The sequence below is a fragment of the Schistocerca piceifrons genome, chromosome 1 (assembly GCF_021461385.2).
Source record: "Schistocerca piceifrons isolate TAMUIC-IGC-003096 chromosome 1, iqSchPice1.1, whole genome shotgun sequence".
NCBI classification, from domain to species: Eukaryota; Metazoa; Arthropoda; class Insecta; order Orthoptera; family Acrididae; genus Schistocerca; species Schistocerca piceifrons.
Genome location: NC_060138.1, coordinates 586,884,864 through 586,911,077, shown reverse-complemented (window position 1 = coordinate 586,911,077; position 26,214 = coordinate 586,884,864). Strand labels below are relative to the sequence as shown.

At 40.1% G+C, this 26,214-nt stretch overlaps 1 protein-coding gene across 6 annotated transcripts in view; it reads left to right on the top strand.

Annotated features, from left to right (window-relative positions):
• The window catches only part of LOC124802797 (histone deacetylase 6), a 345,030-nt gene that overhangs the window by 223,731 nt on the left and 95,085 nt on the right, over positions 1–26,214 (top strand). For all 6 annotated transcript variants that reach the window (XM_047263842.1, XM_047263812.1, XM_047263803.1 and 3 more), the window contains 2 exons: positions 2,789–2,971; positions 25,949–26,106. In XM_047263842.1, coding sequence (XP_047119798.1) covers positions 2,789–2,971; positions 25,949–26,106 — 341 coding nt within the window. The remainder of the gene's footprint in view (positions 1–2,788; positions 2,972–25,948; positions 26,107–26,214) is intronic.

Here is a 26,214-nt window from a genome sequence, read left to right as displayed (position 1 = left end):
TAGTGATCATGATACAATTGTAGTGATGATAGTTATTAAAGTTAATAAATCAGCCAAAAAGGCTAGGAGAGTAGTTTTGCTAGAAAGAGCAGATAAGCAGATGCAAGAATCCCATTCTGACAATGAATGGAGATCATTTAGTTCCAGTATGATGGAAGTAGAGCAATTATTGGCTAAGTTTAAAAAGATTGTAAATGAAATGTGCTCTGGAGAAATATGTCCCAAGTTTAATAACAGAATTCCGAAAATGCTGAGGAAGCAAAGACTGTTGCGCTCTTAGTTTAGAATAGAATGTGCAAATGCTGACACATTAAAGTTAGCAGAGATTCGTGCACCTGTAAAAAGGATTATGTGTGAAATATACAACAGCTACCTTCCTCATACCTTAGCAAAGAATCTAGCAGAGAACCTGAGAAAATTCTGGTTCTACGTAAAATTGCTTAGTGTATCAAAAGACTTCTGTCCAGTCACTCATTGACCAATCTGGTATGGCAATAGAAGGTAGCAAAAAGAAAGCTAAAGTTTTAAATTTTTCGTTTATTTGACCACCACACGGACTTCCACATGAAGGATGTAGTAATAGGCATCCTTGGTGTAGAAAAGCTACTGAAAGGGATGAAAACAAATAAGTTGCTAGGTTCAGATGGAATCCTAACTTGGTTTTACTCAGAGTACTCTATAGCATTGTCCCCTCACTTAGCTTGCATTTATTGCGAATCTCCTGCCCACCTGCCCTGTGCAAAGTTCCTCACAACAGGGACAAAGTGCATGTGACTCCAGTATATAAGAAGATTAAAAGAACTGACACACAGAATTACAACCCAATATCCTGAACGTTGATTTGGTGCGGAATTCTTGAACATATTCTCAGTTCGAATATAATAAAGTTCCTTGAGGCAGAAAAGCTTCTGACCACAAACCAGCATGGTTTTAGAAAGCATATAAATGATCAGATGAACAGGGTGAGAAGCAATCTGCTGATAATGCTGTGTTGTAAGGGAAGGTGTCATTGAGTGACTGTAGGAGGATAAAATACTAGTTGACAAAATTGGTGTGATGAATGGCAGCTAGCTCTAAATGTAGAGAAATGTAAGTTAGTGCAGATGAGTAGGAAAAGCAATTACGTAATGTTCGAATACAGTGTCAGTAGTGTGCTGCTTGACACAGTGAGTCAATTACATATCTAGGTGTAACACTGCAAAGCAATATGAAATGGAACAAACATGTAAGAACTGTAGTGGGAAAGGTGAATGATCGGCTTCGTTTTATTGGGAGAGCTTAGGAAAGTGTAGCTCATCTGTAAAAGAGACCACATATAGCTCACTAGTGTGACCCATTGTTGAGTACTGTTGGTGTGTTTGGGATCCCCACCAGGTCAGATTGAAGGAAGGCACCGAAACAATTCGGAAGCATTCTGCTGGTTTTGTTACTGGTAAGTTCCATCAACATGCAAGTATTATGTAGATGCTTTGGGAACTTATATGGGAATCCCCGTATGGAAGGTGATGTTCTTTTGGAGGAATGCTATTTAGAAAACTGATTGTAGAACAATCCTACCCCCATTAACGTACATTTCACGTAAGGACTGTGAACATAAGATAAGAGAAATAAGAGCTTTTACAGAGGCATATAGACGGTCAATTATTCAAAATGACAGTCACAATCGCATTATTTATTTTGCCGCCAACCGGTTTCAACCTGTGATGGGGTCATCTTCAGGGCAATTTACACCATTTGGTCGCTCACTGGCCACGTCACCCTGCCTGTGCAAGGTTGGTATGATAGTTACCAACCATGCACAAGCAGGGTGATGACTCCAGCGAGCAAACAAATGGTGTAAATTGTCTGAAGATGACGCAGTCGCAGGTTGAAACTGGTTGGCGGCAAAATTATTAATGCGATTGTGACTGTCATTTGGAATAATTGATTATAAGTAAATTAATTGCTGTTTATCTCCATACAACTATGTTGTTTAAAAATATAGACGGTCGTTTTACCCACGCTCTATTTGCGAGTGGAACAGGTTGGAAAATGACTAGTAGTGGTACAGCATACCCTCCGCCGTAATATGTTGCACCAAGTAAATCAGATCAAGTCATATGCAGCACCAAGTAAATTGGATCAAGATATCTTATGGCTTGAGTTAAGTGGCTCTTCAGTTTCTACAGCTGCCAAATCAATTTCATACTCCTACAGGATTTTGTGTTGAATGTGGTCTATGGTTGACGCTAATGCCTTCAGTGTTTGGCACTTTTTAACATTGAGACCAAATTTTCTGTACAGTTGGTCCTTAAAAGGGTTCTTGCTGTGCTTAGTCATATCTGATTTGTGTGTGCTCATCTTTTATATGCCAAGAGCTAACTAGGATCATCTGGTGCTGGTATTGTTGTTACTTGTTTAGAACTGACCAAGAGAATGCTGCAGACACTAATAATATTGTTGCCTATCAGATGCTAACTATGAATAAGTATTGGTGAACATATACATATTGAATTTCACATCATCTCCTGTCTCTTCCTTGATGGCTTAGAGGTGTTGAGGTGTGCGAAGAACTTGAGCCCGGCGACTGCATACCAATAATGTTCAAAGCAGTGTGGGTGTTTCATGGTGGCCACAGTGGAGAGGGTTATCATCTGTAAACCTTTGGGGAAAATGATGATAACAGAGGAAGGTGAACTGACTTGCAATTGAATTGATGGTAGTAGCTGCCAGGGTTCCATAATTAAGTGTATGAAATAGTAAAAAGTGTCTTTTATCTTTGGATACTAAAACTGAAATTATTTCGTAGGCTCGTCCTGTGACTGATGAAGAACTAGAGCTATTGCATTCGAGGGATCATATAAAGAAGATGAAAGACATAAAAAACATGAAACTGAATGACATCCTTAAGCTGCAGGATGACTTCTCATCAATGTATTTGCACCCAGAAACTTATGAATCAGCCGCAGTTGCAGCTGGATCAGTGCTTGAGGTTAGTATGAATGATTAGTATGATTAACTTGTCCATAGTTTCTTAACATCTCACAATCAACATTTATTGCTGCAGATTAATTACACTTTTGTGCGTGCGTGCGTGCGTGGGTGTGTGTGTGTGTGTGTGTGTGTGTGTGTGTGTGTGTGTGTGTGTGTGTGTGTGGTGGGGGTTTCTCATTTGCTGTAATTTGTAGAGAATATGAGGGATGTTTTTTAAGTAAGTACCGTTTTGCCACACCGCGGCCGCAGCGCTGCAGCCGGCATTCTGCGCATGCGCAGTTAAGATGCCTCCGATAATCGTGAGTCCTGCTGACTGTGAAGTACGGGCTGTTACAAGATTTCTTATTGCTAAAGGCCTAAAACCGACTGATATTCATCATGAGATCTGTGCAGTTTATGGAGAAAACATTATGAGTGATGGAATAGTAAGAAAGTGGGTGAGAACATTTAAAGATGGCTGCACAAATGTGCATGATGAACAACGGAGTGGGCGTCCTTCGGTCGTTAATGAAAGTTTGGTGCAGGAAGTGGACAATAAGGTGAGAGAAAACAGACACTAATGTTTCACATAGTGTTTTGTATGGCATTGTGACTGGGCACTTGAATTACCGAAACTTGTGCGCCGCTGGATACGGAAAATGTTGACGGATGTGCACAAAACCAAACGTTTAGACAGTGCATTGACTTTCCTTGACTGGTACCACAACAACGATGATGATTTCTTACGCCAAATTGTTACGGGTGATGAAACATGGGTGGCCTATGTCACACCAGAATCAAAGCAACAGTCCATGGAATGGCAGCATTCAGATTCATCCAGAAAAGTGAAGTTTAAGCAAATAATTTCTGCCCTGAAAATCATGTGCACAGTTGTGTGGGACAGAAAAGGAGTATTGCTTGTGGAATTTCTGCCTCGTAATGAGACAATCAATGCAGCAGTGTACTGTAAGACATTGTACAATCTGCGCCATTCAGTTCAGAACAAAAGACATGGCAAGTTGAGCAAGGGCATCGTTTTGCTAAAAGACAGTGTCCGTCTGCATATGGCGAATCAGACCGAAGATCTCATCATATCTTTTCGATGGGAAACTCTAGAGATCATCCTCCGTACGGCCCCGATGTTGCGCCCAGTGTCTACCATCTGTTCCTGCACTTGAAGAAACACCTGGGCGTTCAGCGTCTTCAAGACGATGACAAAGTCAAAACAATGGTGGTGCAGTGGTTAACAAGTCAGGCGGCAGACTTCTATGAGGAGGGTATTCAAAAACTGGTACGACATTATGACAGGTGCCTCAATATTGATGGAAATTATGTAGAAAAGTAGATTAAGGTACAGGCTTTCATGTAAATAAAAATTATTGAGATATCTTAGCACGTCTTTTTTTAATTTCAAAATGGTACTTACTTAAAAAACACGTCTCATATTTGTAGGAAAAGTCCACGAGTAGAGTCTTTTGTTAGAATGCCAGATTTAAATGAATATGGATAGATAAAAAATGTACTCACAAAGTGGAGACAGGTGAAAACACACACACACACACACACACACACACACACACACACACACACACAAAACGGTTTAACTTTTAAAAGCTTTCGGTGTCAGTGGCTCCTTCTGGCATAAGAGTTGATGGAGAAGGAACAGAGATTAAGGAAAAGGACTGGAGAGGTTTAGGGAAAGGGGTACAGACCAGAAAAGTCACCTGGAACCCTGAGTCATGGGACACTTAACAGACGGGATGAGAGGGAAAGACTGATTGTTAGGGACTGCACTGGACGAGATTTGAAAACCTGAGGGCTTAAAGTTGGAAGACAGGGTAATATGCAAGACAGAGATTACTATTGAAACATCATGCATGAGTTAATAAGAGAGAAAAGCAAAGTGCATTGTGTGTAACCGGTGGGAGGGGGGACAGTGAAAAATAGACAGACCAGAAAATGAAAGGTGTAGAAAGCTAAAATGGAGTGGAAAAAAGAGTAGTTACTGTGAAGAAATGCTGAGACGGAAAGCATTAATGTAAATTGAGGCCATGTGGATGGCAATAACCAAGGATGTGCTGTAATGCTGGGTACCACTTGAGGAGTTCTGAGAACCTGGTGTCTGAGGGAAGAATCCAAATAGCGCGTGTGGCAAACAGGCACCAAGGTGATGACTGTCATGTTGTACAGCATGCTGTGCAACAGGATAATGTGTTGCCTGTATACACCCTCTGCTTATGCCCATTCATTCTGACTGTTAAGTGGGTGGTAGTCTTGCTGATGTAAAAGGCCGAACAGTGTTTACATAACAGCTGGTATATGACATGGGTTGTTTCATAGGTGGCTCTCCCTCTGATAGTATATGTTTTGCCATTTACAGGGCTGGAATAGGTGGTGGTAGGAGGGTGCATAGGACAAGTCTTGCAGTGGGGATGGTCACAGGGGTAGGAGCTATAGGGTAGGGAGACAGATGCAGAAGCAGCATAGGGTCTGACAAGGATATTGTGGAGATTGGGAGGGCAATGAAAAGCTGTTCTAGGTGTGGTGGACAAAATCTGAGACAGAATGGATCTCATTTCAGGACATGATTTTAGGAAGTCATGGCCTTATCGAAGTAGCTGATAATACATTCAAGGTGACAAGTGGTGTACTCCAAAGTTGTTTTTTTGGAGGGATTAGCGGTACCAGGATTTGATGTGATGGCCTGGGAAATCTGCTTTTGAACTAGGCTGTTGCGATAATTACATACAGTGAAGGCTAAAGTGAGAATGGTGGTATATTGCTGTAAAGTCTGCATCTGAACAAATAGGTTTGCCTCAAATGTCGGGGCTAAATGGGTGGGAACATTTGACATGGAAAGGATAGCAACTGTCAAAATATAAGTACTGTTGTTTCTTAGCGGATCGAAGTGTGTAGCTGGGCTTTGGTGAGAATGTGATCAACATACAGGAAAGTGGCACAGGATTTGGAATATAACCATATGAAATTTAATTTGGAGAAGTTCTTTAGAGATTCCAGGAATGTTAACAGCTCAGCCTCACCATCAGTCCATACGGCAAAGATGTCATCAATGTATCTAAACCAAACCAGGGTTTTAAGGCCTATGGAGCCCAGTAAAGCCTCCTCCAAGTTACCCATGAAAAGGTTGGGATAAGGAGGAGCCATCCTGGTTCCCATTGCTGTACTGCTGATCTGTTTGTATATTTGTTTGTATGTCTGCCCCTCAAAGGTGAGGTAATTGTTGGTGAGTATAGAGTTGATTAAGGTGAGCAAGAAGGGTGTCACAGGTTTGGAATCAGGTGGGTGTTGACTGAGGAAATGTTCAGCAGCAGACCGACCATGTATGTGGGGTATATTACCCTGCCTTCCATGTTTAAACTCTCTGGTTTTCAAATCTTGTCTGCTGCAGTCCCCAGCAATCAGTCTTTCCTTCTCATTCTGTCGAGTAAGTCTCCCCTGACCTGAATTTCTGGGTGACTTTTTGAACTAAAACTCTCCAGTCATTTTTCTTCACCCGTCCTCCTTCCCATTCAGCTCTTCTGCCAGGAGTAGGAGCCACTGGCTCTGAAAGCTTGTAAAAGTTAAACCCTTTTGTGTGTGTGTTCCCCTGCCACTGTTTGGTGAGTAGATTTTCATATATATCCATTTACAATATATTGTCAATAACTGATTATTTTCGTTGTTAGATTTAAATCTATGTTTCATACATTTACCAATATTGCATCAGATGGTTATTTTTTGGTTGATCAAATTCCTGTTAGTTTTAGTGTCCTTGTTAAGCATAAAATTCCTTATGCAGTTAAGTGGAACACAATTGCTCTTTTAAAGGTAGTAGTTTGATGGTATGCATTGCATTGGTGTCTTCTATGAAAGTAGTCTATTTTGGGTTCATAATAGAGCCCCTTGGAGTACAGGTGGTGTCGCACAGATTATTCTTGTTTCGAGATATGTACTGGCTTACTAGGATTGTTGTACAAAATTCAGCTTACTGTCTGTGTCACTTTCTTATGATATATATTATAAAAATAGTTTTTTTAAACATTCAGATTAACAAGTCCAATAAATTTTATCCAATTACAGAACTAATGATTATTTGTGATATATTCAGGTAAAGGATTTTATGTACTATGAAAATACAATATTGTATTTACATAATTTTTGTTACTCATCTTCAGTACCATCTTTTCCATTCTGTGGGCATTGTCTTCAGCATTGTGAAAAGACAGAAGACTCTGAAAGTTATGGTGATGACCTTTTGGAATGAAGGGCAAAAGTTCTTCCATGTCATCCTACTTTCTTTTTTACCACCTGTGGACTTGTGTACAGCTTTCCCTGAGGTATGTTACTCAGAGAAACTGTTGATCCTTTTTTTAAATTCTGGCTTTAAGCCCAACTTGTGAAATCCCTTGTCTATTGAAAGAATTTCCTCGAAAAATAGTGTAAATGGATCACTCTTTTGATACATAATCCATTGCATCTTTAGCTACGACACTGGATGCTTTTAATTGTCAGTCTTCCATTTGATTATTGAACGGAAGTTTTCCACAGACAAGATGCCATTGTTTGTCTTTACAGTGACATGAAAGAGATCTTATTTTCCCCTTGAGTTGGCAGTAAAATAGTACCAATCATTGGGACAAAATGTACCATTGTCTTGCTGCAGTTTTCTATTGAGCCAAAATCACCATTGTTGAGGAGTTAGAACGAGTCACTTTTCATGAGCCTTTCGTCTACTATTTCAGTGTTATTCTTTTCACTTAAAACTAGTTTCATTTAATGTCATGGATAATTTCAAATTCCTGTCATGCTCTGTACATTTATTTATTTCTTTATTTTATTTTGTGTGTCAAGGACACAAAATAATTGCACTGCTGGTAAAGCATTAATGATATACAGAGGTTAATTACATACAAAGTATCCAATTCAGGGAAAATTCAATAAAGTAAAGACAGAGAATAATAACAATAAAAGTGCAAAAGGGGGAGGGGGGAAATAACATGGTCATTCTCTTCATATTCTGTGATTAGTGAAGTATTTGGCAGCATGACTTCTGTTTTGTAGCTGCAGCAAGATCACCAGTAGGACAGACGTTGTTGGTTTTGTTGGTCACCACATTGGAACATTTCATCACAAGTGCTGAAGTCCCTTTTTCTGAGGTTGACTTTGCATAGTGACACCTCCATTCTCAGTCTGTTCAGTGTCTTCCATGTCCAATAGTTCCTCTTCATCATTTGTTCGGTTGGCCTCAAGGAAACAATCTTGGCAAAGAATGAAATTTTCACTCTGGAGCAGAGCATGCACTGATATGAAACTTCCTAGCCGAGTAAAACTGTGTTCTGGACCGAGACTTGAATCCGGGACTTTTTCCTTTCGCGGGCAAGTGCTCTACCGATTGAGCAATCCAAGCACGACTCATGACCCCTTCTTTACTTCCACCAATTTTACTTGCCAAAGTTCCACTTGATGAGTTCCAGGTGATGAAAGAATTGTTGCAGATGTCAGCCCCTGAAGTTTTATCTTCATCCAAGTCTTGGTCATTGAGGCTTGTGTCCAGACAACCGATGTATGGGATCAGTTTCCTGTTCCGTCTTCCCCACTTATGCAGCTGATTTCCTATAAATAATTGGTGGTGCTATATTCAGAATTTGGTACAGTGTGCTGACAGGAATTGGTCATAGACAGCCTATCATAGTGCATCCAATCTCATTCAAAACTGTATTAACTTGTTTGGCATTTACAGTATTTTGCAAGACCGGTGCAGAATATTCCACTATGGAAAACATAGTGCCAGGGTATATGTTTGAAGCACTTCTGGTTGAACACCCCAAGTTGTTCCTAGAAGTTTACCGATGATGATGATCCGTGCAGATACTTTGAGCTTTACTATTTCAGATGTGGCTTTGAATGTAAGGGAGTGGTCATTCTTTGCTCCATGGTATTTGGGATTGTCAGAAAGGTATAGTCGTTGTCCTCTCCAAATGATGATTAGTTTTCTTTTAGCTTCTGTATTTGCTAAACTTTCGTCAGTGTACATGACAGCATGTCTTGTGAACCGTGCTTATGTCTCAGTGTGTTTGACCAAGGGACCGACAATTTCTTGGGAACCTCGAGATCCAGTCTCTTCATCCCAGCAGTACATGAATTCTAATTTTGATGACAGGTCGTGACAACCAAATTGTAAATATATAAAGAGCTTTTTGTGCCTTGTAAAGATGCAATCCACAGTCTTGTAGAAGCTATGCCATTTCCTTTTCATCTGCTGACTGCTTGCATTTATTTACAAAGTATCACATTGTGCACAGGTGTCCTTGTGAGGAGCATGGAAATGCAAGTTGAATTCTTTGTTGAAAGTTCTACAGTACATGTTTTCTTCAACTGCGTTTTTTCTTTGACTTTGTTTTTTGTACAAATTATCGAGCAGTCAGATATTCATATTTTCTGATAAATATCTTCTGCTTGGGTTGTGGGATCTTGCATGGTGTGATTGATAAGAGGGGAACAGTGCTATGAAGTCACCTGTTATCATCATTTTTTCATCTGGGTTTTTGTTACCAGGAACATTCTTACTTTGTTTGTCTCCACCTGGTGACTTTACGTGTACTATCTTTTTCACGACTATGGTCATTCTACCATCACCAAAACGGCCTTGCTGTGCTGGTACTGCGAACGGCTGAAAGCAAGGGGAAACTACGGCCGTAATTTTTCCTGAGGGCATGCAGCTTTACTGTATGATTAAATGATGATGGCGTCCTCTTGGGTAAAATATGCCGGAGGTAAAATAGTCCCCCATTCGGATCTCCGGGCGGGGACTACTCAAGAGGATGTCATTATCAGGAGAAAGAAAACTGGCGTTCTACGGATCGGAGTGTGGAATGTCAGATCCCTTAATCGGGCAGGTAGGTTAGAAAATGTAAAAAGGGAAATGGATAGGTTGAAGTTAGATATAGTGGGAATTAGTGAAGTTTGGTGGCAGGAGGAACAAGACTTCTGGTCAGGTGACTGCAGGGTTATAAACACAAAATCAAATAGGGGTAATGCAGAAGTAGGTTTAATAATGAATAGGAAAATAGGAATGCGGGTAAGCTACTACAAACAGCATAGTGAACGCATTATTATGGCCAAGATAGATACGAAGCCCACACCTACTACAGTAGTACAGGTTTATATGCCAACTAGCTCTGCAGATGACGAAGAAATTGAAGAAATGTATGATGAAATAAAAGAAATTATTCAGATTGTGAAGGGAGACGAAAATTTAATAGTCATGGGTGACTGGAATTCGTCAGTAGGAAAAGGGAGAAAAGGAAACATAGTAGGTGAATATGGATTGGGGGGAAGAAATGAAAGAGGAAGCCGCCTTGTTGAATTTTGCACAGAGCACAACATAATCATAGCTAACACTTGGTTTAAGAATCATGAAAGAAGGTTGTATACCTGGAAGAATCCTGGAGATACTAGTAGGTATCAGATAGATTATATAATGGTAAGACAGAGATTTAGGAACCAGGTTTTAAATTGTAAGACATTTCCAGGGGCAGATGTGGATTCTGACCACAATCTATTGGTTATGAACTGCAGATTGAAACTGAAGAAACTGCAAAAAGGTGGGAATTTAAGGAGATGGGACCTGGATAACCTGAAAGAACCAGTGGTTGTACAGAGTTTCAGGGAGAGCATAAGGGAACAATTGACAGGAATGGGGGAAAGAAATACAGTAGAAGAAGAATGGGTAGCTTTGAGGGATGAAGTAGCGAAGGCAGCAGAGGATCAAGTAGGTAAAAAGTGGAGGGCTAGTAGAAATCCTTGGGTAGCAGAAGAAATATTGAATTTAATTGATGAAAGGAGAAAATATAAAAATGCAGTAAATGAAGCAGGCAGAAAGGAATACAAACGACTCAAAAATGAGATCGACAGGAAGTGCAAAATGGCTAAGCAGGGATGGCTAGAGGACAAATGTAAGGATGTAGAGGCATATAGATAGGGGTAAGATAGATACTGCCTACAGGAAAATTAAAGACACCTTTGGAGAAAAGAGAACCAGTTGTATGAATATCAAGAGCTCAGATGGAAACCCAGTTCTAAGCAAAGAAGGGAAAGCAGAAGGTAGGAGGAGCATATAGAGGGTTTATACAAGGGCGATGTACTTGAGGACAATATTACAGAAATGGAAGAGGATGTAGATGAAGATGAAATGGGAGATACGATACTGCGTGAAGAATTTGACAGAGCACTGAAAGACCTGAGTCGAAACAAGGCCCCCGGGTGTAGACAACATTCCATTGGAACTACTGACGGCCTCGGGAGAGCCAGTCCTGACAAAACTCTACCATCTGGTGAGCAAGATGTATGAGACAGGCGAAATACCCTCAGACTTCAAGAAGAATATAATAATTCCAATCCCAAAGAAAGCAGGTGTTGACAGATGTGAAAATTACCGAACTATCAGTTAAATAAGTCACAGCTGCAAAATACTAACACGAATTCTTTACAGACAAATGGAAAAAGTAGTAGAAGCCAACCTCGGGGTAGATCAGTTTGGATTCCGCAGAAACACCGGAACACGTGAGACAATATTGACCATACGACTTATCTTAGAAGAAAGATTAAGGAAAGGCAAACCTACGTTTCTAGCATTTGTAGACTTAGAGAAAGCTTTTGACAATGTTGACTGGAATACTCTCTTTCAAATTCTAAAGGTGGCAGGGGTAAAATACAGGGAGCGAAAGGCTATTTACAATTTGTACAGAAACCAGATGGCAGGTATATGAGTTGAGGGACATGAAAGGGAAGCAGTGGTTGGGAAGGGAGTAAGACAGGGTTGTAGCCTCTCCCCGATGTTGTTCAATCTGTATATTGAGCAAGCAGTAAAGGAAACAAAAGAAAAATTCGGAGTAGGTATTAAAATTCATGGAGAAGAAATAAAAACTTTGAGGTTCGCCAATGACATTGTAATTCTATCAGAGACAGCAAAGGACTTGGAAGAGCAGTTGAATGGAATGGACAGTGTCTTGAAAGGAGGATATAAGATGAACATCAACAAAAGCAAAACAAGGATAATGGAATGTAGTCTAATTAAGTCGGGTGATGCTGAGGGAATTAGATTAGGAAATGAGGCACCTAAAGTAGTAAAGGAGTTTTGCTATTTGGGGAGCAAAATAACTGATGATGGTCGAAGTAGAGAGGATATAAAATGTAGACTGGCAATGGCAAGGAAATCGTTTCTGAAGAAGAGAAATTTGTTAACGTCGAGTATAGATTTAAGTGTCAGGAAGTCGTTTCTGAAAGTATTTGTATGGAGTGTAGCCATGTATGGAAGTGAAACATGGACGATAAATAGTTTGGACAAGAAGAGAACAGAAGCTTTCGAAATGTGGTGCTACAGAAGAATGCTGAAGATTAAATGGGTAGATCACATAACTAATGAGGAAGTATTGAATAGGACTGGGGAGAAGAGAAGTTTGTGGCACAACTTGACCAGAAGAAGGGATCGGTTGGTAGGACATGTTCTGAGGCATCAAAGGATCACCAATTTAGTATTGGAGGGCAGCGTGGAGGGTAAAAATCGTAGAGAGAGACCAAGAGATGAGTACACTAAGCTGATTCAGAAGGATGTAGGTTGAAGTAGGTATTGGGAGATGAAGAAGCTTGCACAGGATAGAGTAGCATGGAGAGCTGCATCAAACCAGTCTCAGGACTGAAGACAACAACAACAACAACAACAACAACAACAACAAAAACAACCATCACAGATTTTTAATGTTTCCTGGAAATAATTTTTGCATGCTATTTCACTTCATCTATCAGTGGTTCCATGAAAAATGTTAGTTGCAGTTTTTTAAAATTTTTACTGCCTTTTGTTGATTGATGACATAGTGGAATTTCCTTTTTCCCCCCAGGCCATATAATAGTGTGTAATAATAGGCTGTTTTCCAGTGTGAAAAATATGGTTCAGATCATTGTTATTCTGATTGATTATAACACTCAGATAGCATCTATAGTTAATATCCTCACAAAATATCTGTTATTATGACATAACTAAAGCTTAAAAAATCATTAAATATCAAGATTTGGTCATATGATAGAAAATGCTCTGTTGTTGGCAGAAGCTCTGATGTCATCACAGACTAGATGTGAGGCGAAGCTGTTGTTGTGGTCTTCAGTCCTGAGACTGGTTTGATGCAGCTCTCCATGCTACTCTATCCTGTGCAAGCTTCTTCATCACCCAGTACCTACTGCAACCTACATCCTTCTGAATCTGCTTAGTGTATTCATCTCTTGGTCTCCCTCTACGATTTTTACCCTCCATGCTGCCCTCCAATGCTAAATTTGTGAGCCCTTGATGCCTCAAAACATGTCCTACCAACCGGTCCCTTCTTCCAGTCAAGTTGTGCCACAAACTTCTCTTCTCCCCAATCCTATTCAATACCTCCTCATTAGTTACGTGATCTACCCACCTTATCTTCAGCCATCTTCTGTAGCACCACATTTCGAAAGCTTCTATTCTCTTCTTGTCCAAACTAGTTATCGTCCATGTTTCACTTCCATACATGGCTACACTCCATACAAATACTTTCAGAAACGACTTCCTGACACTTAACTCTATATTCGATGTTAACAAATTTCTCTTCTTCAGAAACGCTTTCCTTGCCATTGCCAGTCTACATTTTATATCCTCTCTACTTCGACCATCATCAGTTATTTTACTCCCTAAATAGCAAAACTCCTTTACTACTTTAGGTGCCTCATTTCCTAATCTAATTCCTTCAGCGTCACCCAATTTAATTTGACTACATTCCATTATCCTTGTTTTGCTTTTGTTGATGTTCATCTTATATCCTCCTTTCAAAACACTGTCCATTCCGTTCAACTGCTCTTCCAAGTCCTTTGCTGTCTCTGACAGAATTACAATGTCATCAGCGAACCTCAAAGTTTTTAGTTCTTCTCCATGGATTTTAATACCTACTCCGAATTTTTCTTTTGTTTCCTTTACTGCTTGCTCAATATACAGATTGAATAACATCGGGGAGAGGCTACAACCCTGTCTCACTCCTTTCCCAACCACTGCTTCCCTTTCATGCCCCTCGACTCTTGTAACTGCCATCTGATTTCTGTACAAATTGTGAATAGTCTTTCTCTCCCTGTATTTTATACCTGCCACCTTCAGAATTTGAAAGAGAGTATTCCAGTTAACATTGTCAAAAGCTTTCTCTAAGTCTACAAATGCTAGAAACGTAGGTTTGCCTTTCCTTAATCTTTCTTCTAAGATAAGTCGTATGGTCAATATTGTCTCACGTGTTCCGGTGTTTCTGCGGAATCCAAACTGATCTACCCCGAGGTTGGCTTCTACTACTTTTTCCATTTGTCTGTAAAGAATTCGTGTTAGTATTTTGCAGCTGTGACTTATTTAACTGATAGTTCGGTAATTTTCACATCTGTCAACACCTGCTTTCTTTGGGATTGGAATTATTATATTCTTCTTGAAGTCTGAGGGTATTTCGCCTGTCTCATACATCTTGCTCACCAGATGGTAGAGTTTTGTCAGGACTGGCTCTCCCGAGGCCGTCAGTAGTTCCAATGGAATGTTGTCTACACCCGGGGGCCTTGTTTCGACTCAGGTCTTTCAGTGCTCTGTCAAATTCTTCACGCAGTATCGTATCTCCCATTTCATCTTCATCTACATCCTCTTCCATTTCTGTAATATTGTCCTCAAGTACATCGCCCTTGTATAAACCCTCTATATGCTCCTCCTACCTTCTGCTTTCCCTTCTTTGCTTAGAACTGGGTTTCCATCTGAGCTCTTGATATTCATACAACTGGTTCTCTTTTCTCCAAAGGTGTCTTTAAATTTCCTGTAGGCAGTATCTATCTTACCCCTATCTATATGCCTCTACATCCTTACATTTGTCCTCTAGCCATCCCTGCTTAGCCATTTTGCACTTCCTGTCGATCTCATTTTTGAGTCGTTTGTATTCCTTTCTGCCTGCTTCATTTACTGCATTTTTATATTTTCTCCTTTCATCAATTAAATTCAATATTTCTTCTGCTACCCAAGGATTTCTACTAGCCCTCCACTTTTTACCTACTTGATCCTCTGCTGCCTTCGCTACTTCATCCCTCAAAGCTACCCATTCTTCTTCTACTGTATTTCTTTCCCCCATTCCTGTCAATTGTTCCCTTATGCTCTCCCTGAAACTCTGTACAACCACTGGTTCTTTCAGGTTATCCAGGTCCCATCTCCTTAAATTCCCACCTTTTTGCAGTTTCTTCAGTTTCAATCTGCAGTTCATAACCAATAGATTGTGGTCAGAATCCACATCTGCCCCTGGAAATGTCTTACAATTTAAAACCTGGTTCCTAAATCTCTGTCTTACCATTATATAATCTATCTGATACCTACTAGTATCTCCAGGATTCTTCCAGGTATACAACCTTCTTTCATGATTCTTAAACCAAGTGTTAGCTATGATTATGTTGTGCTCTGTGCAAAATTCAACAAGGCGGCTTCCTCTTTCATTTCTTCCCCCCAATCCATATTCACCTACTATGTTTCCTTTTCTCCCTTTTCCTACTGACGAATTCCAGTCACCCATGACTATTAAATTTTCGTCTCCCTTCACTACCTGAATAATTTCTTTTATCTTGTCATACATTTCATCTATTTCTTCATCATCTGCAGAGCTAGTTGGCATATAAACTTGTACTACTGTAGTAGGCATGGGCTTTGTGTCTATCTTGGCCACAATAATGCGTTCACTATGCTGTTTTTAGTAGCTAACCCGCACTCCTATTTTTTTATTCATTATTAGACCTACTCCTGCATTACCCCTATTTGATTTTGTATTTATAACCCTGTAATCACCTGACCAAAAGTCTTGTTCCTCCTGCCACCAAACTTCACTAATTCCCACTATATCTAACTTTAACCTATCCATTTCCCTTTTTAAATTTTCTAACCTAACTGCCCGATTAAGGGATCTGACATTCCACGCTCCGATCCGTAGAACGCCAGTTTTCTTTCTCCTGATAACAACGTCCTCTTGAGTAGTCCCCGCCCGGAGATCCGAATGGGGGACTATTTTACCTCCGGAATATTTTACCCAAGAGGACGCCATCATCATTTAACCATACAGTAAAGCTGCATGTCCTCGGGAAAAATTACGGCTGTAGTTTCCCCTTGCTTTCAGCCGTTCGCAGTACCAGCACAGCAAGGCCGTTTTGGTTAATGTTGCAAGGCCAGATCAGTCAATCATCCAGACTGTTGCCCCTGCAACTACTGAAAAGGCTGCTGCTCCCCCCTTCAGGAACCACATGTTTGTCTGGCCTCTCAACAGATACCCCTCCGTTGTGGTTGCACCTACGGTACGGCCATCTGTATCGTTGAGGCACGCAAGCCTCCCCACCAACGGCAAGGTCCATGGTTCATGGGGGGGAAGCTATAATGTGTTATATGAGTGATAGCTAAAGTTATAAGGTTTTTTTTATATACTTCTTCTGCAAACGTTTTAGGGATGGAAATCTCAACTTCTAAGTAACAATAGAAAGGAATTTTGTGAACACCGATTGTTGAAACCTTACGAAAGTTTATGCATTTATACTCGCCCCGTTTAGAACAGCGATATGTGCAGTGACGGGCGTTCTTTTCCCTGCTCACTTTAACATCATTAACCTCACTCAAAACTAAGGAATCATAGAATTCTAGCAAATGGATCTGTGATTTATAACTAGATCGTCGGCTATCAGTCATGAGCTACAACCTAAAGCGCTATAAAATTATTATTCTCAAATCTTAGCACTGATTTTCTGTATGGAAGGCATTTGGCAGAAACGATAAACGCTTGGTGGCGCAATGGATAGCTCATCTGACTGTGGATGAAAAGGCCACAAGCTTTAAGCCTGGAAGGGTCATATATTTTTAAAATTTTACACAAAATACGAAAATAGCATTAGCAAGAACTGATTGTAACAATTATTTAGATGGTGGATGTATTATATATGGCTTCACATTAATCTTAGTCTGAGAAATGGACAACAAAGGATAAATGCATTTACTTTGTGAACAAACAAATCACTTTTTTGGAGAGCATTGCTAGTAGTGAAGGTATCACCATACGTCCACGGTATAATGAGGTGTAGGACAATGAGATTTTCTATATGGGGAGATATAAAGCGTTTACAACATCCAGGTAACACAAGTATAAGAGTTGTCTGAGGCAGACGTACTTCATCTTTATGTAAGGTGATGAAACCGAAGGTTTAATAAATATGGGTCGTGGCTCGACAGTACAAAGGTTTTTTGCACCACTTCAGCTGTCAGCAGTTAGATGTCTCTATCAACCTGTACAGTTTCTAAGTGAGGTAGGAATGGCACAGTTTGAAATGTTAACAAATGCCAGTTACTGAACATGATCTCTGTCCTATTAACAACAAGAAGAAGAAGTGGCATTATACCACTTGTGCTGTAAGGGACTCAATTATTGAACAAGTTGTTAGGAGGAGGAGGAGGAGGAGAAATGCCATTTGTTAGGCTCATCTTGTAACACTAATAGGCTGTATCAAAAGTTCCATTATTCTTGATTACTGTATTTTTCTAACACAAAATGTCAGTCAGAATAGTTGTCTTTGGTTCTCCAGTCGATATTTGTCTGATGATTTTTCTTGCATTTTGTCAGCTCAAGTGGCTGGTATTGTTGAAGCTTCACCATCCATTGCTGGTGGCAGACTGAGTTGAGCTCATGGCCACAGATTATGTGTACCTGTCACACCAACATGTCAGGGCTTTTCCCATGTTGTTACTGCTTGGTCCTTGCCCTGCTATCTGCAACAGTAATTCTCTGCAGCACAGGAATCGTGGATCCATAGAGCTTCAGACCTTTGTCTTTCTTGTTGAAGCTATTGTCATTTTTATGAATTTCTGTGGCTTCCTTAAACACTCGAGCATTGTAGCTCTTATCCTCAGAAACTGCTACTATGTTGATGAATTTTATTATGTGGCCAGTCTTACACATTGCGTGCTCCACCATGCAGATTTCTTCACCTGTATCAACCTGCAGTACTGTTTAATTTACTGTGATCGTGGTGTTGATGATCCATCCAGTCATAACCACATAGACTTTTTCAAATGTACTAGATATGCAATGTATTCCCAACATTGCAAGTTGGTGCCTTTTGTCCTGTGATGATTTGGATTTGAGACACACGTTGATCTTCTTGGTATGTTTGTAAATATTCTTTACATCATGTTTGTGCAAAATACGACCAATTCAGTCTGTAACTGTGGGGATGTATCAGATTTCTTCTACCAATGTGTCACTTCATTGAGTGTTAGATTTCGTGACACTTCTTGTGCATGCATTGGAGCACCCAGAGCTGCTCAGAATGCTTGCCAGTTGTTGCATATCCTTTACAAGGTGCTGCAGCTCACATATTCATCTTACTAGCATTGCTAGCATGTTAAATCGTTCCTCTTTTCTGGTTTGGGTATGCCAGTTTTTGATACTGTCGCAGATTCTCACCATCCCTCATACCTAATACATCTAGAAAGGGTAACTGTTTCTCCTTTGCTTCCGCCATAGTAAATTTCGTATTGGTATGGAGACTGTTCAGATGTCTTACGAAGTCATCAAGCTGTTCCTCACCATGGCTCCACACGACAATGGCGTCTTCAGTGTACCTGTTCATAGAAATTGCTATTTCACATGAAGTAGCTCAAGCCAAGATATCCATGAAAGAGCTTGTTGACATCATGTGAGGAAAATGGAATCAACATGCTCCAGGGAATCATTGCGAGAAAGCTGGCCAGGATGCTGATTGTGTGGAGGAAACAGAGTGATCAAATATTTTGTGTTTTTGTGTCCATGAACCAGGAGCACATACAGTTGGTCTTAATGATACATAATCTTTATGGAATTTTGGTAATCGATTCAGCTGAGGTGTTGAACTTTGGTGTTGTACAGGAATGTCCACTGAGTGAGAAGATTTCTTGATTAGCCAACCTGTATTCTGTGTGAGGTGCTGCTCCGGATCTTCTCTTAGCTTTCAGTGGGATGTTGGATCTAAAAGGTACTGAGTCTTCTGCTCGTAATCTTCAATCTTCATTAGAGCAGTCGCATTTCACTTATCGGCAAGCAGTACAATGTACTCTTGTCAGCATAGACACTCTCGATAACTTGTAACTGTTCCTTTTCATATTGCAAGTTGGTGGTTTTGGTTGAACAGCATCCTGCCAGTTTCAGTGCGTAATTCCTCAGCTTTTTCACAAAGAAGAATCCAATACAAAGCATCTGTTGAAAACCTGTGCAAACTGTGAACTCACCATGCAAGTCAGAAAAAGGAATGATTAATAAGTTTGTAAAGCCCTTGAGATAAATTTGTGTGTTGTGGCACCTTAGATACGAAATGCTATATCTGGAAAACATTCTGAGGAGCATTAATCACGCCAGCAGTTGCATAAGAAGTATCATAAAATCTTACATTTGGCAGAGTGACATGTTGAAAATAGTAGTTTAGGGTCTGGCCTTTCTGCCATATATCCCAAAGCACAAATTTGGCTCTATTTTGTGTGAGTGCGATGTAAAGACTACAGATGGACCAAGAAGATCAAAGAGTGTCTCAGATCAGAAAATGACAAAAGGAAACCTCTTGCTATATTCAGGAATATACAGCATATTCAGTGCAAGTGGAAAAATATATGTGGGAATGACTGCACAATCCATCAACACCAGGAGCACTGAACATAAATGGTATTGCATGTTGGGACAAGTGGGGAAATTGGCCTTGCCAGAGTACGTGCTGTATGGGACCGACCACACAGAAGCTCTTTCTGTGTAGAAGACCTGCCACAGTTACTTATTCATGGAAGCCATACAAATTCAAAAACATGACAATAACTTTAACAGAAAAGAGGAAAACCTCAAGCTAAATGGATCCTAGATTCCTGTGCTGCTGTGAATGACTGTTGCAGGTAACAAGGGGAGAACCGCAGCAGTAATAACCAGGAAAAAGTGTTCAGACACTGGTGCGACAGGCACTTGTAATCTGCAATTGCGAAGATTGACTGCAGTTCATTACACGCTTTGGAGTGTGAAGCTTTGACACTGCCAGCCACTCATACCGGTAAATTGTTAGGAAAATCATAAAACATGCATTGTCCGAAGAACCTGAGGCAGAAGCCAAAGAGATTCATTTTTTATTTGCAAAGCAATTTAAGGAATCTCAAAATGGATGAGTTCTTTTCAAAATAATGATTTTCTGAATGAGATTTTCACTCTGCAGCGGAGTGTGCGCTGATATGAAACTTCCTGGCAGATTAAAACTGTGTGCCCAACCGCGAACTCGGGACCTTTGCCTTTCGCAGATGGTAGAGCACTTGCCCCTGAAAGGCAAAGGTCCCGAGTTCGAGTCTCGGTTGGGCACACAGTTTTAATCTGCCAGGAAGTTTCATAATGATTTTCTAACTTTATATTATCCAATTTCTGAAGGGGAAGAAGAAAATACTCGGAACAAGATAGGAATTCCAAAGGGTGTGTGCGCCATACATTTGGTTAAATATTTGCCAGCACTTACATACATACTGTGGTGTTCACAGCCAGGGATGTTAATATGTTATCTACTTAACAGACGCATAGGCTGTAGTCCAGTGGGTGTACATAATCTCTTTGACATTTCAATTGCAGCTGCACGTGGCATTTTCAGAGGTGTGATTCTCCCATGATGTTCAATGGCTATATTTAGCGGAGCACCACACTTATGAAGATCCCCCCAGGCAAAATATCTGAGCCATTGACGTACATTTCAAAACCTCGGGTAACATTGTAGGTAATGAGGTTGTGCATAATCATGTCACAGGTACAAAGTAGATGGGCACATTATAGGTTGTGGATGGAATGTTTCAGGCGGTATCTCAGATTCATTCAAAATAAACTGGGCAAGCTACTGTAAGCATTGGGACTTTTACAAAATACATCACATTAGGTGAGGGATACCATGCTGCCCTGTTTGCAGACATTAAAAATGTTGGCCCTCCATGTTTTGCTGTCGATAGATAAGTTCCTTTACCTACTATGCCGGCAAGTAGTATTTTTCTATATTCCATTAAAAATTTCTGAAACTTGCAAACAAAACAATCTTCCATGAGTGCATTCAGCTTTCTTTTGTTAAAAGAATAGTGACAGAAGTAAAATGAAGTCCTTATGGCCATGTTGAAATTCCTTCAGTTTCACGTTGAGCTCTACATGTATATTCAAGAAGTCACTTATCAGTGCATGGTGCAAGATATTCCCTACTATTATCAGTTATTAATTTCCTTTTGCATTCACAAGTGAAGTAAATGTGAATTAATTAAATGTTTCCATGGAAATCCAGTTATCCTGTATACTTTCTCATTGTCCTTACTTGAGATGTGTGAGGTATGGTATAAAATAATATCATAGTTTGTCAATTAATAATTATATAAATTACCCAACAGCCTATTTCTGTAATTGAATTAATTTTCTTCCTTCCACTTTATATCTCTGTAAAATGATAGTTGTAGATTTTTAATTCATTGTACTACTTGTAGGCTGTGCACAATGCTTTAGCGAAATACTGGTGATTTCTTCCTATTGTTTATGTGTATTAATTTATACTGATCCACATTTCTCAATGATTCATTTATTACACAAAGCAGAAATTTTGTGCTGGTTGTGTTGAATTTCCTTGCAATTATTGAGGTGATATTTTTAGAGATGTCCTGTTTGAATTATTAGTTCTGATCTCTTTCTGTTAAATGCTAATACCTTTCTATGTCTATCATCTGTAATGGATGTTAAGAATTATGCAAGTGTGTTGGTCTGCTGAACACCGATAGCCAAATTGCCATTATGAATATTAACAATTTCGTCCAGTACTGCTAATGTACATTTGACTCTGTAGTTCTGTAATGTTAAATATCTACACAGTTTCAGAAGTAGTGTGTTCCATTCACTTCAAACCCATTGTGTTTGTTATCGGAATGTGTGATCCCCACTGTCTTCTCCTGTTTAAATTAAGTAAGATCATGCCATCTTGGTATATGAACCCAAGATGTATCTCTTCTTCATGTAACAAACACCCGTTACAAGGACTTTCTTTTTAAACTGTAGATGTCACATTGCTTCTTGAAGTGTTTTCCTAAATGTTTACCCAATATTATATTTTAAGTTTCAAAAATTTTGTAAACTGAAGTGGTTGATATTGTTCATTGTCTTTTGCCAATAATGGGCTGGAAATTGATGTGGCTGTAGAAGTTACGTGATACTAATCCACAAAGGTTTGTGGCAAGACCGTTGGACAGTGTCCAATAAGGTACATGTAACTCTCAGCCAGTATCTCTATTCCGTTCTGCCACTGCCAGTGCAAGGTGATAAATACCATAAAATACAGAACATTCAGTGCTAGAGAAGCGCATAATTGTTTTAGTCATACCTTACTGTTGCTTTCTTGTGCTTTTTATGCAATCAGTGGGCTTTGGGCATTGCCATATGATAACAGCACTGAGGCTAGAGATAATGGTCACAAACATTTAATATAGTTTCTTTTCTTATGAGTGTCATTACTTTACACACACACACACACACACACACACACACACACACACACACACACACACTCTGATGAAGTAAAACAGAATGCCTCCTAGTAGTGTTGTGGACACGTAGTGTGGCCAGGGATGTATTTAAATGCATGAAGATGAATGCAGTACCATTCTAGTGATGATGCGAGCCACAAATGGTGGAGTGCACTGACGTAAGTGTCTTTAGCAAAGGGCAGATTGTTCTAGGCAGGTGCCAGGGAAAGAGCATTTTGCGTGCAGGTAGTTGGTGGTTTGCTTGCTGCTGTACTAAGCACATATGGAAAGTGTTTGAAGGATGGGGAAACCATGAGTAGGTGGCAAGGTGTTAGATGTCCACGCCTCATTGTAGAATGTGGAGGTTGGAATGTTGCACTCTATAGAAAGCAGGATAGGTGGCAATCTGCAGCAGATCTGACAATTGTAGTGGGCATGGGATTGTAGAGATCAGACTATTAATCAAATGAAAATGTCTGCTTCATAACATGAATAATATTTCTTGTTACACCAGATGGCTGCTTGTGTCCAGGCAAATGTGTGCTCAAAATGCAGCAAGTCGCAGGCATAGGTCAGTAGGTCATGGGACCTGTGGTGATAATTGAAGGCAGTGTGACAACTATGGACTATGTGAACACGACCGTGGACCACCTTCATTTCTTCACATTTAATATCTTTCCCAACAGAGATGGCGTGTTCCAGCTTGATAACTGTGTACGTCACACAGCAAAACTTGTGTTACAGTGTTTTGAGGAGCATTAAAATGAACTCGCATTGATGTTTTGGCTGCCAAAGTTGCCTGACCTGAACCATATGGAATGATATCTGGAGCCATCTCCACATATACATTTTTGGGAATTGTGTGACATACACATAGACATCTGTGCCTCATCCCTCTGAAAACTACCAAAAGTTTGATGAAACTTGTCATGCAGAATCACTGCTGTATTGTGTTACAAAGGTGGAACAACTAACTCACTCATTCACTCACTCACTCACTCATTCACTGTGTGTGCGCGCGCTCGGGCTGTCCACATTTTGAGAAACTTGTATTCATAATTTTATTTTCTTCTTGTTTGCATTTGAATTGTTGCTTTCTCATACACAGAATTATTTGTCAGTTGTTGTTCTTGTTATATACATTGACTGAAAAAAAAAGAAAGAGAGAGAGAGAGAGAGAGAGAGAGAGAGAGAGAGAGAGAGAGAGAGAGAAGGCATCCAGCAGGGGAGGACAATCGAAATGAAATTTCACAGGTTTAGGGGTTATGTGATGTTACAATATTGCCACCTAAAAAGCACACTTAAGCCCAAATCCAAAGGCAGGGTCATCAGTGAAGCACAGCACTTAAAACTGAAAGCACATTTATTAATGACACTAACATACAGCCATAACAAAACTGACCTCTTGGACAGTGTGTGTGTGCAACTACAAGGGTGATCCCAAAAGTAAGGTCTCTTATTTTTTATAAGTACATAGATCAGTTTATTTCTACAATGGTTTACATCAGTTTACAGCTTGAACATTTAGCTATTTTTCGACATAATCACCATTTCTGTCTATGCTTTTTTTGTAGACGCTGTGGCAGTTTTTGTATGTCCGTGTCATACCAGCTCGCCGCCTTGCTGTTCAGGAAGTTATGGATCTCTTCTTTCACCTCGTCGTCGGATCTGAATCGTTTTCCGGCCCAACGTTCTTTTAACCCATGGAACAGGTGATAGTTGCTGGGCGCAAGTCAGGACTATAGGGTGGGTGGGTGATTATGCTCCACTGAAACGGTTGCACGAGAGCAACGGTTTGCCGAGCGATGTGTGGGCGAGTGTTGTCATGGAGAATGTGTATGCCCTTTCTCAACATTCCTCTTCTCCAGTTCTGAATTGCTCGTTTGAGTTTTTTCAGTGTCTCACAGTACCTGTCAGCGTTAATTGTGGTCCCAGCAATTCAGCTAAGACGACGAGGTGAAAGAAGAGGCTCATAACTTCCTGAACAGCATGGCAACGAGCTGGTATGACATGGGCATACAAAAACTGCCACAGCATCTACAAAAATGCATCGACAGAAATGGTGATTATGTCGAAAGATAGCTAAATGTTCAAGCTGTAAACTGATGTAAACCATTGTAGAAATAAACAGGTCTATGTACTTATACAAAAATAGGAGACCTTACTTTTGGAATTACCCTTGTATTTACACAAACACTGAACACTCCAGAATGCTGGTATTTATATAAACATAGGATATTCTATAATATACAGACATTACAAACATAAGATATTTCAAGAACCATCCAGAAATGATAAACACCAAGTAACAAATAATTGCTGGTGTTTGGGTTTGAACTGGAAATCCGCAGCTCGCCAGCCAGTGATGCTAACTATTACATCACTTTCTATGTCCTACACCTCGTTGCAGTATCAAGTCAAATTTACAAAGAACTTGACTGTGTGAACTCTCACATCAGCATTACGTTGCACCCCTTTTGGCCTGAATGCATGCACTGATTCAGTTGGGAAGGATGTCCTAAAGCTGTTGTATCTTCCGTAGACAAACTGGCCCACAACTGTTGCAGTTGCTCTTGATGTCCTTGACTCTAGTGTTGGAACAGAGTCGACTTCCAAGCTGGTCCACATGTTCTGTTGGAGACAGACCTGGGGATCTAGCTACCCTTGGGAGTATCACAATATCATGCTGACAGTTCATAGAGACATGTGCCATGTGGTAGGCAGAGGTGGTCGACTTGAACATTGACAAGTAAGCCTGACCACACATCTGTGCAGTCTAACATCAGGTCACTGTCATGTAATTCAACCAGCTGGCCAAATGGAGGCCCACAATGGGGTCCTTTTCAAACACTGTCTCCCATGAGTACAGTGCACCTCCATGTCCTTCACAGTGAACGCCCAACATCTGATGCTGTTCATACTCCTTATATGCTGTACCAGACATGGAAACAATATGAAATTAAAATAATTCGCATGCTCTATGGAGGTCATTCTACCTGTCACAGAGAATTGCAACTCTAATCATTTACATACCAGTGATTTGTGTGCATGCATGCGCATGTGGCTTCCACCAACCCGCCCCCTGTATGTGCGCATGCGTTTGTAGTTAATATCTGACTATGCTTTCTTCACTTCTTTTTTTTTATCAGTTTGTAATACCTATTTAAGCGAGATTGCTTGTACTCATAATTTGATTTTTCACGTTGTTTCTTGCCTTTCACTCTAGGATGCAGTGTGTTGAGGCTTACATGAGAATTTATGAAACTTTTGATGTGTTTTTTACTGAAGAGATTGACAGTCCTCTTTTCTTTTCATTGTTCTTATTGTGAGAGCTGCTAGCTTATATACACCATTGACTGTATTGTTAGTAATTGTCTTTTAAAAGAATCTGTTTGCTTTTGATAAATGTTACAGGTGGTAGACTCTGTTCTAAATGGAGACAGCCGATCAGGAGTAGCAATTGTAAGACCTCCTGGACACCATGCAGAGGAAGGTGAACCATGTGGCTTTTGTGTTTTCAACAATGTTGCCTTAGCAGCAAAATATGCTGTGAAGATACATGGTCTGAAAAGGTATGATAGAATAGATTTTTCTGTTTTGAAGGTAGTGATTTTATTTGTAAAAGCATAACTGTTGTTATGTATAACTATTGTTTAAAAGTTGTGAACATTTTGTAAATC